The sequence below is a fragment of the Lytechinus variegatus genome, chromosome 1 (genome assembly GCF_018143015.1).
Source record: "Lytechinus variegatus isolate NC3 chromosome 1, Lvar_3.0, whole genome shotgun sequence".
Classification (NCBI taxonomy): Eukaryota; Metazoa; Echinodermata; class Echinoidea; order Temnopleuroida; family Toxopneustidae; genus Lytechinus; species Lytechinus variegatus.
Genome location: NC_054740.1, coordinates 30,147,395 through 30,165,503, shown reverse-complemented (window position 1 = coordinate 30,165,503; position 18,109 = coordinate 30,147,395). Strand labels below are relative to the sequence as shown.

Below are 18,109 nucleotides of genomic sequence, written 5' to 3'. Positions count from 1 at the left end.
CTAACTGTTTTGTGAAATGAGCCGAAACTTAAAAATGTCATAATTTTTTTTATTTTACATCCGATTTTGATGAAATTTTCAGTGTTATGCTTGTTGAATTTTTGTCTTTTTATTCAAATCAAGTTTTTGTTGGGGTAGACTTGTCCTTTAAAGAAGAAGGCGTATAAAAGCTAGGGCTTGATGTGGCGGATATGCCTATAGAACTCAACTTATAAGTTGTTTCTCTAGAAGGAATTAATTTTAACATAATCTGAGGCAGTGACAAGGATAAGGGGATATGTATCATATATCGCTTTTGCAGTCTTCCATGTTATGCAAAAAAATTCATGTCACACACAATAACTATTGGTGTCCCAAACGACAAAGCCTGGGTTTTAGACTACGGTTCTTTCTTGATCACCTGACACTTCGTGGCGCGCGCAATATGCACGTGCTCATGTTACGTACACGTGCAATTTGAATCGAGCTAGCTGAAGCCAAGGCTTGTTATATTATGTACAGTACAGAGCGAGTGCACTTCTGTAGATACCGTCTAGGCCTACATACTGAGTGTACATATCGACGACACAGCTGCATTGAGTGGAATCATCACACTCGGCCTAGAATTACTTGATTCAACGAAATCCTGACAGACTTGTTAGCAAGAATATCTTTGATTATGGCAGGTAATTATCAGCTACAGTTGAACATTACAATGACTCTGAGAAATTTAGGCAGCTGGTACAAAGACAAGTGGTGACTGGTAGCCGTCAGTTTTTTTTTTTTTAATATAAACATTTGGCATTATCGTGATATAGGGAACCACCGTTCACTTCATACAGTAGCGCTTTATTCAGTCACATGCACGGTTCCCTATTTCCACCTCCATTCACTTTGTACACAAGTGCGCGTACACAAATCTACGAGTGGTTCCCAAAACCACGATTTGGCCAAACATTTTTCAGTTTTTTCTCCTCGAGAGAGTGGAGCCAACAGAGTTCAGCAGAACAACCAATATACATGATATATAAAACACAGACTGAAGCTTTTGGTCTATGAGAAATTGAGACTGAAGAAGAGTGAGAGGTTACTTTGGCCGAATCGTGGTTTTGGGAACCACTCGTAGTCGTAGATTTGTGTACGCACACTTGTGTACAAAGTGAATGGATGTGGAAATAGGGAACTGTGCGTGTGACTGAATAAGCGCTGCTGTAATGTATGACATGATAAGTGAATGGTGGTTTTCAATATCACGATAATGCTGTTACTTTTAATTAGACAGCTGGCAGCCGTCTGTTTCGAGGAGTTTTGTTAACATTTTTGTTTTTTAAATTTCTCATACACAGACGGCTCGCTATCGTGCAGCCACCATTAGAGCACTCTAGGCGACACCGCAATACTTACCCGTGTTAAGAAACTGGGACTCCACTCACGCGCATTTGGGCCGCCCTAGCTTAGAACTAAGCTTTCTTTCCGTAAAAAAAATTATTCTTATGATTAAATAAATATTAATTAATACATGAATACTGTTAAATCGGTACTCACCGGTTCTCTTCTTGAATTTTCTGCCAATTTCCCACGCTGCTGGCTGCAATTCCGCGGTAAATTTTGTCGCCATAGAGAGCTGTTCATGCAACGTTATTTACAAATGGAGCGCCCTTTACGAGAGTTGTTAATGCCGCGGAGAAATCGTTAGGCATTTTGGCCTGTGTTCAAGGCGTAGCTGTTCTATTTTTTTTATAAAATTATGTGTGAGATCGAAATCTCAGCGAGTAAACACTCTTCCAATATGGAAGAGTGTATACTCGCTGTGATATGATCCCGATAGGGAGGCGCAACACCCCCACCCACATGGGCGCAAACCCCAGGGCCGGGGGACATGTCCCCTCACCCAAAATAGTAGGGGGCACATTATGAAATGTCCCCCTACTATTTTTGGTCATGTCGTTCAAATTCGAAATGTATTTTGGAAGAGACGATCTTACTTTTGGCATGCCCCCTTTTTTTTGCTTGTTTGCTTGTCAAATTTCTTTTGGTCAAGATGACCTTCTTTAGAGGGTGATAAACCTTCTTTTTTGTTTGTTTTTTGCTTGTCAAATTTTCCAGCCCCTGGTCCCCCTACCTTTGGGGAGAGATTTCCGCCCTTGCAAGTAGACATACTCTTGATATTGTTTGCGAATCTGCACGGGCGTCGATCGAGGGCTGGGGATGAGGAAAAGCGGTGAGACGAGAAAAAAAATAGAACTTAGAAGGGAAAAGGCGACAGAAAAAAAGTGAACGAAAGAAAAATTAATGGAAAATAAAAGGGAAGAGTAAATAGGGAGAAATGTGATGGGTAAAATAAATTATGGGAAAAGAGGACAGAAAAAAAGTGAACGAAAGAAAAATTAATGGAAAATAAAAGGGAGGAGAAAATAGGAGAAATGTGATGGGTTAACAAAATTATGGGGAAAGATTCTGGACGCACTATTCATGTTTTATCATGAAAAGGATAAGTTATTTATCCGCGAGCAGACACTTTTTGATATTGTGATCTGAAACTGGATAATGATTTAAATAGAGAACAATCTGCGTATCTGAATTAACGTGTGTTTTAGATTTCGACCTAGAATTTGGGTATTCTAAGTAACTTATCATGAAAATCAATAAAGAGAGCGCAAAGCGCGAGCTAAAAATATATGATATAACAAAGGGTGAATTTAAGCTCTGTAATGCAAACACTTTGTGGGAAAATTGTGAATTGTGATGGATCACAGTTAAAAAAGAGCTGATGTATTTTATTTTTATTACTTTGAGTTTTTACATAGGACCGGAACATGCTATGAGGGCATTATGTCATCATATGAAATTGATGACCATCTTCCTATTTCTCTCGCATGGGAGCGCGAAATGTGTTAATTTTATGGCCTGAAAACTGGACATTTAAAGCACTTTGTAATTATGCATAAGAGGCATTATATATCTATCAATGCGAGCAGAAATCGCGAGTCGAATTTTTTGATAAACTGTCATCAAATTAGTTTGATTTAGAATTAATATTGGGATATACATAACCGACTAATTCAAATGCTATAGCGTGCGGCGCTAGCTGATACGTTTTAACAATCTGACCTGAATAGGGAACTTTTTGAGAACTTTATGGAATACAGGAAAATAATACGTACCTGAAAATTCAAATTTTGCGAGCGCGCAGCGCAAGCAGAAAATGATAATGTTCAGATGATAACACAGACATTTTTACAGAGCACTTTTTAAAAATCAATTTGTAAATGAAACAAAATAATGAAAGTTCAATTTCCCAGCTGAAATATGTTTTGTATAATGACTTCAAAGTTTGATTTTTCAAGCTCCATATTGAGCAAGATATGCAAATACCCTAAAAGACAATAAGGCGCGAAGCGCGAGCGAAAATTTTTTATCCTAACAAATAGATTTAAAAAAAAATTATTTTCAGAGTCTTCCCCTAATGTTATTTCATTTAATCATGTTCCTCCTCTTATGTTTGCCTTTCTTCTTTTTTCCTCTCTTTTCCCTTTTCTTTTTTCCTTTCTTTTTTTTTTCTTTTTTTGCTCCGCCAATAGGGGGGCCCGGGCCCCTCGGCCCCCCTGGATCCGCCTATGTTAGCGGTTGTAGGTATAAATCGCGCTCTAACGCTCTAAAACTGTGTTCTTTATCAAAAAGCTGTCTTTCATATTCATTTTGTTCGCAAAAGAATATAAAGTTAATTTCAATCATTGTATATAGTTATCCTGTTTATGATAAAAATACTTAGAAATTGGGTTAGGTTAGGGTTATCCAATTATCAGGGCAGAAAATATATATTTTTTTTCTCATTTTGCGCGTCGAGCTGGCACTATTTGATCTGTGTTATTATGTTTTTGATGACATTCATTGTATTCACAACAATAATTATTAAACATTGCGCACGCGCCGTGCGCCGCATGAATTATGTAGATCAGGTGAATAACTTACCGCTACACACGAGCAGTTGCTCTATATATTCTATGTAATATAATATATAGAGCAACTGCCCATTTTTTATGGTCCATAATATACCCACTTTCTTCTTTTTTGGAACGAGTATGAATTTATCTACTGATATACTGAATGTACAATAAAAGTCATTATCATGTATTTCTTGGCATTTCATTTACTTTTTTTACCATAATTATATCACACAGCTGTTCGCATAGGCCTACGCCGTCACAAATAACAAAACAAAATCTCACTTTTTTTCTTTTTTGGTGGGGGATAGATTTTCCATACGCATACGTACAATTTTTCAAATTATTTTTTTCTGCTATTTTCATAATAAACTTTAAATGATTTCACCTTTGCACTATTATTTTTTTAAAGACAAAATTACATCATCATCATATCATCGTCACCAACTTCATTCTCATCTTTATCACCACTACCACCATCATTATTATCATCATCATCATCATCATCACCGCCACCATCACCACCACTATCATCTTCACCAAGATAATTTTCATCATCATTATCATCATTGCCATCATCGTCTTTTTTTCTTATTTTTTCTCCTTCCTGCTTTTTTTCCTTCCTATTTTCCTCTTTTTAGAGGGCACACCACCACACCCCCTTACTGGATATCCGCCTCTAACGTTTGTTGTTGTATATAAGTTGGCGGATGCCTCATGAAATGAAATAATATAAAATAAGGAAAGGGAAACTAATTAGAAAAAGGACTGAGAAGAAGAAAAAAGAAAGCCAAACAAACAAGAAAAAACAATATCAAAATTTTGTTGTAAAGTCTTCTACGTCAGTTTAATAATTATGTTTTCAATGAAATGAGAACATAAAAAAATGAAACAAGTAAGATGGGCTATACATCGTAGCAAAGAAATAGAGGGAAGCTCCGAGACAATAAAAAGGGTGAGAAAAAGAAAAGACTTTGAAATACTCACAACACGAGCATAATAAAAAAATATGGAATAAGCAAGGACAAGTAGCTGAGGGACACCCCCCCCCCCTCTCTCTCTCTAGTTATTTATGTATCAAACTCGCATACACAAGAATTTCTTACTAATCAAAATATTGCGAGCAAAAAGCACGAGCTGACATTTTTTTAAATATTCAAAACTGATAGAGAGACACATTTTAAACAATTCATGAATCATAATAATTATACAACTAGCTTACCAATCGAATCATTCGATTGCGACAAATGATCTGAGAATTAATGCTTTTAGGAATTCATTAAATTAAAGCAAAGTATCTCAACATTAAAATAATTAAGGCGGGCGCAAGGTATCAGCTAATACACCGATAATTTTTTTTTGGACATTTGAAGTATTTTCGGTAATCATGAAAAAGATTGATATTTCATGAAAGCTCAAATCCCGAAGAGCGGAATATTTTTATTAATTGACTTTTTAAAAAAATGTTCTAAGCCCCATTTAATATTTGATTATAAGTCGATGCATTAAAAGCTGAAAAAATAAAGTATTTTGTGTTCCTCTATCATAATTGTCTTTCTCTTTAACCCTGGTTCTTTTTTTTCTGGGGGGAAGCATTTTGGTTAAAAAGAGAGAAAAAAGATAATTGCTGGCTTGTGGACGCCCGGTGTGGACGGTGGTAGGGACACCCCCCCCCCCCCGTAGTTACGCCAATATGGGACCAAATGATCCTAAATGTCCGAGGCGAAACTTGTGCAATCAAACGTTATTTCTGAATAAATTAAAGCTTGCGCTGTTCAACTTCAATCTCTTTCAGCTAAATTTGCGATGAACGCTGCGTTATGAAATATATAATTATCAACATCTGGCGAAAAGAATAACCGACCGATCACCTGACGAGAACGCGTATACGTGATCTGCATATCAGGTCCGATCGAGAGTCAGAAGTGAAGGACAACTGCCAAGAAAATCAGGAAAAAGTCGTCAAAATGTAAGTTCCCCTTCATTTCTTTCAATTTTTTGTTACTAATTGAAGCATAAATGTATCATTAAAGCAAAATTTCAACAAAAGCCTCAAATTTAGCTAGTACTTTTGTTGAAATTACAATAAATTTAGATCCACATAAATCTCTAACCCAATTTTAGCACTGATGTCGCCTATGAGGTCCATACATGTAATGTTTGGACCTCATTGGTACTAGGAGTGCATTAGAGTACTTGCAATGCAAAATCCCTCCGTTGGGGCTCTTCAATTTTTGTCTTTAATGAATGAAAATTTTGAAAATTAATGCGATCAAAATGCAAATTGATATTGCCTCTTGGCATTAATGGCCAAAAAATGGGGAAAAATCAAATTGAAAGGAACAAAAACAGTAACTTACCTCGGCTGTCGCGCAAATTCACTTCCCCTTTTTATCCGATCTTAATACGTAAACATATGGCCATGATTGAGTCCCCTGTACAGATTGCGCTAGAACTTCGGTCTCTGTATTTGGTGAGTGAAGCCAAAGGAGTTCAGCTGAACTGCCAACATAACGGAGACAGAAGCAGCTTTGGTATAACTTTTAATGTGTAAAATTAAAAAATTGCTAATATGATTGTGAATAGACGAATCAAAATGAGTAACGTGCATAGTGCCCTAAGACTTTCTGATACCGCTAACTGTTTTGTAGAGGGTGAATTTCGTCCAATCGCTGTGATTACATGGAGACTTGACCGCCATTATGCACTTAACCTCGATTATGGATAAAGGTGTATCACACAACACAGAATCCTGTCTTCGAGGCACAAACTGGACCTTCAAAAAAGGAAAATTTCTGTCTCGTTCATTCGTTCTTTCAAAATTGAAAACAAAATGTTTGATCGAGAACGAACGTGACATGAAGGTCTAACTTTTCCTTTCTTTGAGGGTTCAGTTTGTGCCTTGATGTCCAGTAGAGGCACACGGCCAAAATGTGTAGACTCTCTTCAATATGGGAGACTCTCTTCAATATGGGAGATAATCTCTCTATAAGAGACTTGCTTTCCGGGGGGGGGCACTCAGTATATAATGTGTAGTGGGTATGTGCCGCGGAGGGGACCTCCATTTTTACACTTAAATTTCCTTTCCAAGGCATAGCATTTTTATCTTATGAAGAAAAAGAACAAAGAAAGCCGCTCCAAGGCATAGCATTTTCTTATCGAGAAAAAAAGGAGAAAGAAATTCGCTCCAAAGCTTCGCATATTTTTCATTGCGCCATCCCGGTCGCATTGATCTGCTACAATGAGTGGCCGCAGGGCGCTGTCCGACCATCGCCTCTGCACGAGCGCACCCGGCGGAAGCCGCGCTAGCTGCATCATGCTCGCATGCCCGTTCCTTAGAGATGCATACGCACGTACTGACACGCTGGCGATCCGTTCCAAGGACCCCCGTTTTCACAAACATTTAGTTCCGAAGCCCGTTCCCAGGACCCTCCTTTTTACAATAAGCCCGCTCCAAGGCCCTTGTTTTTTGTCTCGCGGCACACCCCTACCACATTTTTGATTGAGTGCCCCCCCCCCCCGGGCTTGCTTTGCAAAAGAACAAAAGAAAACACTAACAAAAACATTTTTTCCACCCAAAATTTTGTCTCACTGAGGTCAGAAGCTCATTTGTTTTGTGTGTGGATGACAGCAAAAATCCTCATGAAAACAAAAGTAGACGGTGAATTGTTAAAGTAGATGGTGAAAAAGGGTAATTTTTCATGAGGAATCTGCTCATCACATTTTCATTTGCTGCCAAGATAATCCATTTGAAGCAAATGTAAACAAAGGAAATTGGTCTCCCAAACTGGAGACTGTCTCTGAAATTGGATACCCAAATTCTTTACAAAAGTCTCTGATATTGGAGATTGTAAAATGCCTACTTAGCTTGTTGTATGCGAGCAAATGAGAGGCTGAACGTCAAACATTTGTACCGTTGGGCACAAGAGGTACCATCCAAACGTATCGTTGCACGGCTTTAGGAGGTGACGTCACAATACAATTTAATTAATTGCGCTCAGTAGAATGAAGGTGCAATACGCGTATAAGCCTACTGGCTAAATGCACAATGCTGCCCAAGGTCTTGTGCGCTTGTGGGATTTTGCTTTTCACTTTCAATTTTTTGCTCCCTTTTTATTTTATTTTTTTTTAAATTCCGAGGCATTCTACAACACAAATAGCGAATATTCTTATTTGTGCAATGGTGCAAGATTTTGCATTCGGTGAAAGAAAGAGATGCTCTATTCAACGAGGTGTTAGCCGAGTTGAATAGAGCATCTTTCTTTCACCTCATGCGAAATCTTACACCATTGCACTCATGCCTATTCGCTATTTGTATATAATCTCTCCATAGGGAGTCTCCCATATTGGCCATGCGCCTTTAAAATGATTCCTGGCACATGATATTCTTGTACAATTTAATGTGAGTCAATGTCCAGCTTTCTAATTCAGGTTGCAGGCAAGAGACGGGAGTTACGAGTTCTCAATTTCTAGTTTAATACCACACCGGTATGTGGTCGACCATCAGTTTGGTCCGGTACTCAGGTTGCTTACTGGTCATATTACTCTTGTTTTAATACCCACTTTGAGCAATCAATTCTCAAATGCCAAACTCAAAGTAGGATAAGACCATACGGGACGAGACCAAATGGAAAGTAGATGATCATCCTTTCAATTACTAATCATCAGATCATTTATTTTGTATTTTATTTTGCATGTGTTCTTTCAGAACAACCTCCATCAAAGAGAATGAAAGGTAGGCATGTGGTATTAGCATGGACTTTTTTTTGCTTGATGTGCAATCTGGGATAATGCTTTCAATTTGCTGATGCCTAGCCTATCAAGGGTTGGGGTGGGGGCTACTAACAAAGAGTAAACAAGCTTTCAGAAGTTGATAATGCACGGACACTTGGCTTCTTCCCCTCCCATAAAGAAGTGTTGTTTTTTCTTGTCTCCCATCTTCACTATGAGTGCTTGTACGTGTAGAGTGAATAATTTTTAATTATATTCTTTTTAACTCTCCCCCCACGCAACTTGTGTTCTTTAGTATAACCCTTGAGATTGCTGTTTGCCCCCCCCCCACACACACACACACATGCACATACTGTAGATTAGTAAAACTAACATGATTAGGTGCAAAAACAAAAACCCCGCACTTACGCAGTACAAAATAAAACCATGCAGTGGCTTTCAAACACTCCTAGCAGATTAGAAATAAAAACATATTTGACCAATTTAGGCAAATAGGCATACCTACTTAACAAAGAAAAAATACAATTTGTCTGTAATACTAAGTGAATCCAACAGCTAGTTATAAACCTTGATTATGTTAAAAAGATTTTGAAGTGAGTATTCAATATTTTCTATCATTCAGCTGAGCTACATTAAACCCCCGTCACACTAGAGGCGGAATGAGTTGAATGCCGTCGGAATGAGTTAAATTCTTGGTACATTCCTGGATATTCGAAGCGCATTCTAAAAATTCTGACTGCATTCTGAGTGCATTCCAGATATTCGAGTCCATTGTTGTGACCGGCCCGAATGTTTTGCTCATGTTCAAAACTTTCGAAGTGCATTCGAAGTGGAGAAATATTGAACGACATTCGAAGTGCATTCTGACTGCTCTCTGACTGCACTCTAAATATTCTTTTGACATTCGAGGCATTCTGATCCGGTTCTGATCACATTCTAGAGAAAACCGAATCGCATAAAACGCGGCCAGCTGTTGATGTAACGTCATTTGGCAGTAGAAGTCACCCGGTCATGTCGCAAAAAAGGAAGACATTTTTGCAAAAGTAGCGAAAATTTCAAATTCCCTCCCGAATGTGGCACAAATTTTTAAAGTTCTTCATTCCGGCTGGTTCTGCTTAATTCCTGCTGATTCCCAATAAGTGTGACGGGGGTATTAAGCAATTAAAAAGAGATATTCAAAGTCTCATTTCTGCATGTCATTCGTTAGTGAACTAAAAAGAGATGGTGGTATATTGCTTTACCATATAGCTGATCCCTTGATAACAAAATAACGTAATTGTTAATCACTGCAAAAAAAATTGAGGTAGCAGCACATTTGTTGATATTTTGATCAGTTCTTGCAGTGGTGCATCATGATGTGAAATTTTCAGTGTCTCTACTTCTCTCTAGACTCATTTATTCCCTTGTAACATTAGTTTTCTGATATTAATAGCATGCTGCAAAATGTTTTGTATGTAGGAATAGGATTATCACCAAACTTGTAATAAGGCTGTAAATCGTCATAGAAGAAGAGTCAACATTTGCATGGACTCACAGCACTTTCCCCAAATTTCAGATTTAAAAATCCAAGTATTGAGTATCCAAGTATCTCTTACACTGTACATATGACACAGCACTGGAAAACTGATTTGGGTATCAATGCTCCTGTTACATAAAGTTGTGAAAGTGTTCTCTTTAATTTGAATGAAAGAAGGTAAAGAAACTCCTAGACAGATTTCATCAGCATTAAACTGAGCATGATAGTTGTTTCAATGTCAATGAGTCTACAACATATTGTGGCTTAACAACAGGATAGTTACTTTCACATGGTCTTTATATACAGGGAGCCAAACTGCATTTTGTATACACCTCTATATAAATGACTGAAATATGTTTTTTAATGCTCCCTTTATTTCTTGGGACTTGGCTTGTACATAGGCTAAGCAAAATTCTCTTTGCATATACTTCTGGTGTTTTTAAGGAAAACTGTATTTTCACCCGATCAAATTGATTATATCTAGCTGTTTGTGGGGATTCCAATATATTTTACATGTTCTCTGTCCATCACGAGGAATGAGACTGAATTATTTGCATGACTATGCATGAATCACCCATCATTTCATTACACTCTGATGTTCAGTATTCTACAGTCTTAATCCTCCCCGTGTTCTAACCGATCATCTGCATGAACCTTAGTTATTTTACTATTTCAGTTTATTCGGTAGTAGTCTCCGTAAAGACAGGCACCAACTTTAACTTGAATAGATGGTTGCATTACAGATCTAGCTGCAACATAATGCATTATTATTTCTCTTTGTTTCTTATTTCACTTAACAGCCACACCAGGCAAGCAGCTGAATGAAGGCAAGACAAAGATCATCTATGAGCTGCCAAACTATGAAGTTCTTCTTCAATCTAAAGACAGGATTTCTGCCCACAATGCACAGCGTGTTAATGAACTGGCGGGAAAGGCCGCAATCTCAAATGCCACTGCTGCAAAAGTGTTTGAATTCCTCAACTTGATTGGTGAGTTTTATGGTACAGTGTTTGTGGTATATTACTTGGTCTGGCAAGGTGAAGATCTGTTTCACATTTTGAGATTTGTTGCAGGTTTTTCTAGCTAATAGTCAAGTGGCTAGATTTTTATAAATTTAGTATTAATACATATTTTTGTACAATGTAGATTTTTCTTAAAACTTGAAATGGAAAAACAATCTTGCATGTGTGTGTATTTGTAAAAGTGACATTAAGAAAATTTGGTTCATGTTATCTCACTCCATGTTCATATTGTCATAATGCTATCAGCACCTGTTCAGAGCACCCTGGTACTTTGTACAAAAGTTGAATTACAGATTTCCTTGTAAATGAAAAAAAAAATGGAATGGAGATAAACAGTTTTCCCAGATTTTCCAAATTTGGATATTCAGATCATAAGGAGCAAAGAAATAGTTTCCTCAACAAAGCTGATAAACTAATATGCTGCCTTCATTCTATTTAAAGCCAATATCTAAAAAAAAAGAAGTTTAAAGACAATAAACCTAATTTTCTTATTAAGATGTTATATAGATTGATGTATTCTTTTATTACATTATGATATCTCTAGGGAAATGGGTAGTTTATGTTCGGATTAAGAGTTGGCATTATAGTCATTAATACATTGGGAAAGATTTGAAAATCCCTTACAAATAACTTCTAAGAAAGCCAAAACGATTTGACAAATCATTTAAAAAGCTTTTAAACATAGTTGCACTATTATTTCCTCAGGTATCAAGACCCACTTTGTGAGGCAGGAGTCCGAGACAGCATTTGTTGGTCGTCGATGTGAAATGATTCCAATTGAATGGGTTACAAGGCGTGTGGCTACTGGTTCATTCCTCAAACGCAACCCAGGGGTTAATGAAGGGTACCGTTTTGCACCCCCTAAGCTAGAGTATTTCTATAAGGTAGGTTGATCACTTAATCTTTGGTGCTTGAAGGAGGAGATTGTGGAAATGCTGTGGAAACATTTGCCAATTTGCACCAATTTTTTCTAGACATATTAATGGCTTTCCACAAGAAAGGACGTTGAGGAAATTTTTAAGATTATTTTTTTACTAACGGTATGCCTTTTTAATTCGCTGATATTTTGAGTTGTACTTGAATAGCTTTGTATCATTGGATAACTTACGATTTTTCTCTTTATATATGAAATTTGAAAAAAATATTCATAAACATTACCCTTAAAGTCCCTTCTTGCGGGAAGCCAGTAATATTCCCTTGAAGCTTTTTGTGCAATCAGGATCATGTATCCCAGCCAATTATACAGTATTGGATCCCTCCTATTGTTTGTTCATAAAGAAACATCACCCAAAAGAGAATGTCGGTTTTATTTCACAAGAATTGTATTTCATGAAATTTGATAGATAAACTATGAATAATAGATAACATTTGAAATGGTGATTTCTGTATATTTTCCATATTTTCAACAACTGTTCAGTGAAATATAAGTGTGGAGGTGACTCTTCATATATTGCTGGCATGCTATTATCATAAAGTTCATCTGTGTTGGTTGGCATTTAATTGTAGAAATTTTTGTGTCCTCAAACAGGCAAAAACACAGAGTGCTGGGGGAAAAAATAAAATATATTACTCTTGCATGTATTCTCATATAGGATGATGCTGCTGGTGATCCAGAGTGGTCGTATGCACAGCTGATTGAAGCTAAGATGACCCATGGTGGTCGTCTTATTGGAGCTCATGAGGTTGATATCATGGGTCGTATGACAGTCGCAATCTTTGAAGTCTTAGAGAAGGCCTGGGCAGCACTGGACTGTACTCTTATCGATATGAAAATAGAGTTTGGCGTTGATGCAGAGACAGGCAAGTACAATGTACTCTATGTGAAAATACATGTGTTATTTAAAGGGTACTTTAATGTTTGGAACTCTGATTTCTAGTTCGATGCTGTGGGTGGTTGATTACGAGTCCTGGTTTCATACAAACCTTACTGAATTTGCCGAATTCCATTAATCAAATTTAATTCATTTTTCTATCATAAAGCTCTTATCCCATTTGAAAACAAATCTTTGAAATTGATTCTGTCTTATGATAATTACCAGTGAAGATGCCTATTGTATGAACATATGTTACAATATCTGTCCATAAGCCCAGCAGCATTGTTATAAATGTCCGGTTAGTCACAGTGTGTATGTTATGGGCTTTGATTAATCAGTTTCATGAAGGATTTATAAACATGAAAAATGTTTAAAAAGATATTAAAAGAGCATTCCATGTATTTTCTGATTTCATGGTTACTATTTCAATGATAGACATTTTAGCTTACACTGAAATCTGTGGAAAAAAATTAACAGAAGTATGACACTGATATATTTGAAAATGAAACTGTGATCACCTCAAAGTCTTCCCATCTTGCCTAATGTGACAAGAAGTTGATGTTGCAATGAAATAATTTCAACAGAAAAAAAATGATATTGGCAAATAGTTAATAATTTTCAATATTTTTTTTTTCATCCAGGGGAGATCTTACTTGCTGACATCATTGACAGTGACTCATGGCGTCTATGGCCGGCTGGAGATAAACGACTTATGGTGGACAAACAGGTTTACCGTGATCTGAAAGAGGTCACCGACGACGCACTCCAGCAGGTCAAGAGGAACTTTGAATGGGTCGCAAAGAAACTCAATGTAAGTATTCATCGTAGGGCCCATAACTTAGCATAAAGTTTTTTTGATTGGTCATAATGTTGATTTTCATGATTGATCATTCAATGTAATCAATATTTTATCGTAGAAATGGGCCCATGATCAATCACAAAGCTAAGCTAAACAGGCAGTTTGTCTTCAACTTAGTATTTTATTGTCATATGAATGTTTATTGTGTGTGTGAATGATTATTCAACTTAGTTGTTTTCAAAGGTAGCACTGCTGCTATATTTCATTGCGTAAGGCAGGCGAGACTTCTAGAGGTGTTTCACTTTTTATTTTTTCAAAATTCTTGACTTTCCTTATCTATGCCAGAAATACCAGATATATCAGTTATCCTTGATTTTAAATATTTTTCTTAATGATTGCATGGTAGGAATGACATCATCAATATGGATTTGATTTCATAAGACTCGAACCATCTCTTGTTTTTATCTGTCAGGACTTCATCCCTAATCCCAAGGCCCAGGTTGTGGTCTTGATGGGATCAGCCAGTGACCTACCTCATGGAGAGAAAATCAAGAATGAATGCACTTCCTTTGGCATTCATTGTGACATCCGTGTGACCTCAGCACACAAGGGCACAGAGGAGACCCTCAACATTCTGAAGTACTACGAATCCCTTGGTATCCCTGCTGTATTCATCGCTGTGGCTGGAAGGAGTAACGGCTTGGGACCGGTTCTATCAGGGAATGCCACCTTCCCCGTCATCAACTGTCCACCTGTGAAGGCTGACTGGGGGGCACAGGACATCTGGTCATCTCTTCGTTTGCCATCAGGTAAGGGTGTTCTTTTCAAGAACAGTAAAGAACACTATATTTTGAATGTAGATTGGTGTAAGAACACTATCTGACTGGGTGGAGCAAAATCATTCTCCTCCTTTGGGCAGAAATTGTGATTTTCTTTCCTTTTGGTTTTTGTGGATAGGGGCATATACCAGGTATTTCAATTCTGCACTTTTTTCCAAAAATATATATGTTCTATTTTGGACACAAATCTTGTGTCTAGTTTTGTTTATAGATGGTTAGAAATAATCCATTCAGTGTAATGTTAAATGATTGTGGTAATAAGAATTTATCAATAGTTTGAAGAAAATTTTGTTCTAAATTAGACTCTGTGCTGTTGGACCAATTGTGAAGAAATTTTTGTTCTGTAATTTGAAGAGACTCTATTTTTAAAGAATGTACTCACTGTGCACTGTCCATCATTTTAATCACAATGCATTCCACCATCTCCTCACTCCTCCCATTCTCTGATATTCCCTTATTGGCTAGTTGCCTTCTGTTTCTTCCTCCTAATCCTGTTTGAAGTCCTCTTTCACCTCATCATTTTCTGTTGTCCTCTTCCTCTTAACCTCTTCTAATTCCTCATTTTACAAACTCCTTTCCACTCCAGCCTCTCCTATTCTGTAATTCCCCATTCCCCTCCCCTGCCTCCTACCCCTTATTATGTCCTGCTGCCCCTCCCTCCTTTTTACTCTTCCACCTACCCCTATATTGTGTGTTTTCTTCCTCCTAATCCTGTCCCTTCTGTCATCCTCACTACTCTCTTCCTTTTCTCATTCTCCTATCTCTCTCTTCCCGTTCCTCTTCCCTAATTCATCTTCCTCCTCTTTCCCGTTCCATTTCCTCCTGTACCTTCATTCTGTCTTCTCCTGGTCCTCTTGCTCCCCTTCCTGTTCCTCCCCCTCTCTTCCCAATCAAGAACTTTAGAATAATGTTTAGCTTTCCTTATCTTGTATTCATGTATACCACAAAACCATTCTCTCCTATCTATTCTCCTATCCAGGACTTGGTTGTACTACCACTCTGTCACCAGAGGGTGCAGCTTGGCAGGCTGCTCAAATCCTGGGTATGACCAATCATGTCGTTTGGGGACGTATCCGTGCTCGTCAACTTAATACGTGGATCGGACTTAAGGAATCAGACAAGAAACTCCAAGATTCTCTTGCATAGAAATGTTGCCATTTTGTTTGTTTCATATGAAGTACTATTTTCTCTTAAAATCAAGTAATAAGTAAAAGTTTTTATTTTCATTGCACATTGCAGCTTTCCAAGAGTTGATAATGATAAGTACTACAGAACTCTCTTTGCACAGGGTGCTTACCCATTCATATTCATCCATGTGATTGATTATCAAATCTCTTCTTTATTATAATTGTCTTTAAAAGCCAGAAGGCTTTTTTCTTTTTTTAATGCACTCTCCATATTTTGTTTAATGCACAATCATTTCATTGTTTATGTCCTAAAATAGGATAAATTTGTGGATATATCTTCAACCAATTCAACTGCCACAGAGATTTATAATCTCATCTTTGCCATCAAGTTTTGCATTATTTCTGATTTATTATTTAAACCTCGTAATTTGGTAAATGCTATACATCGATCTCGTCATATTTCTAAGATGCTAGTTTTCTTTTTTTCAACATAAGTGATGATAAAAAAAATCCTGTTGATTAAATTTTACTGTAATTCATGAATTTTCTTTAGAAGAACAATTATTTTAAATACGTTATGGCATAAACAGCATTGTGGTTTGTATATTAGATTTTGAGGTAAGTTTATTTACGTATATCTTAGGAGTATAATTCATCTCCAGCTTACATTCTAGTCCACAAAAAAGAGCCTATGGAAATCTATATGTAATCATTTACCCACTCAGTATTCTCTTATATGTAATCTCAAACTATAAAGGAATTTTTAAGTCCTTTAAACACAGTACAAGAATACAATTGAATAATAATGTGTATTGAATGTATCTAATCAAATAGACTTTACTATTAAAAGCTTTCTGAATGGATTCAATTAATTAATATTTTTTTCACAAATTTTCCACTTTGCAGATAACATTTAGACTACTTAGCAACTATTTGGTAGTATTCTCTTTATTATGCTTTATATGTGTGCTTTATGTCTGGATGGGCAGGATGGTATACTGTGTGGCCTGTTTAATTGGTCTGGTCATAAATTCTTATTGTAATACTGATGTAGAAAGAATATTCTGAAATTATGCAAATATACCAGTAAAAAAGCTTCTGGTTTTGTATTATTTTGAAACCACAATCGAGACGAGGCTGAATAAGTGAAGAATTTTCAATACACCTGGAATCTGAAATGTTATATGAACTATTGTATTTCTGACGTCTAGGCATATTAAGCTAGAACAGACTCTAATCTAAACTCTTCATATGCATTCCTTATAAGCATCAGTTTGATACCATTTCTTTTGGTCAGTTTGTTGGGAGAACTGGTTTTGATTGTAATATTTTTCATAAAATGGATGTAGCTTACAATTAGAAATAACTTCAAATTTACAAGAAGTCTTGTTCAGCAAATCTCCCTTTCTGTCAGCCATATTTGTATTAAAAATGAATTTTGTATATCCATTTGTATGTCACATCTATCTTTTAAAGAGGATCATATCAAGGGACATAGTCCTTCTTCACCCATTGAATGTACAAATATATGCTTACTGAAATATTTCACAATGAAAGTGTTGCTTTATTCCTGCAATCATGGATACAGAAAGAGCTAACGAAAAAATGGTGGAAAATGTTTGTATTTTGTGGGAGATATTTTGTGTAGAACTTTTGTTTATAAAATAAAACCAGTCTGTCTTGAGCACAAATACCAGAATTGTGGCATGTCATTTGTGAGTTTGATCTATATCGGCATCTATTGTCAGATAATCACAGGGCATGGTGAATTGCCAACATATTTAAAAAAAAAAAATAGGTAAGACAAATTAAGTGGAATAAACGTATGTTGGTATGAGGTTCAATCCCTACATGTTATTCAGAATGTTGGGGGGGGGGATCATCCTCTGCGATTCTGCATACCCCTCCTCCTCCCTGGTTTCTAATGGACATTGTAATGAGAGTAGTAGCAGGTTAAACCTGTAATACTTAGTATCTGTTCACTCATTCAAAGGAAGTCTTTTTTTCATGTTTTTATTGGTTCTCGGTTGAGAATAATTGGATTTTCATATGCATTTTGTGAATTGCCCATAACTTGAATCTGCATGATATATGACAGATATATTCACAGTCTGTTTATGGTAATAACGGGTGAATGGCATCCAGCATAGCCCTATACCAGTCTCGGTAAAAAGTTTTCCATTAAAGGGGAAGTTCACCCTGATGTGAAGGTGGTTTTAACAAAAGCAGAAAAGAGTAACATAATGATGAAATCCATCCAAGCTATTAGATTTATGGATTTATACAGTGCTTACAAAAAAAAGGAAACGCGTGTTCAGAGATAGATTTTTACAATTAT

The 18,109-nt window shown here is 36.7% G+C and overlaps 1 protein-coding gene across 2 annotated transcripts; it reads left to right on the top strand.

Moving 5' to 3' along the window:
• Positions 1–473: 473 nt before the first annotated feature.
• Positions 474–17,462, top strand: LOC121410898 (multifunctional protein ADE2-like). 2 transcript variants are annotated; one of them, XM_041603280.1, is made up of 8 exons: positions 474–665; positions 8,632–8,658; positions 10,971–11,159; positions 11,898–12,076; positions 12,785–12,992; positions 13,648–13,817; positions 14,278–14,614; positions 15,624–17,462. In XM_041603280.1, exons 1-8 carry the CDS (start codon positions 659–661, stop codon positions 15,788–15,790), a joined length of 1,284 nt encoding a protein of 427 aa, XP_041459214.1. In that variant the 5' UTR covers positions 474–658; the 3' UTR covers positions 15,791–17,462. The 2 variants fall into 2 exon arrangements, with proteins under 2 accessions (XP_041459214.1, XP_041459222.1); XM_041603288.1 differs by lacking the exon at positions 8,632–8,658.
• Positions 17,463–18,109: the final 647 nt, after the last annotated feature.

Bases quoted from the DNA above. Each gene is read 5' to 3' on its own strand.
- LOC121410898 (XM_041603280.1), top strand. The intron at 11,160-11,897 runs GTGAGTTTTATG...TTATTTCCTCAG, and splicing joins TGAATTCCTCAACTTGATTG to GTATCAAGACCCACTTTGTG. The intron at 12,077-12,784 runs GTAGGTTGATCA...ATTCTCATATAG, and splicing joins AGCTAGAGTATTTCTATAAG to GATGATGCTGCTGGTGATCC.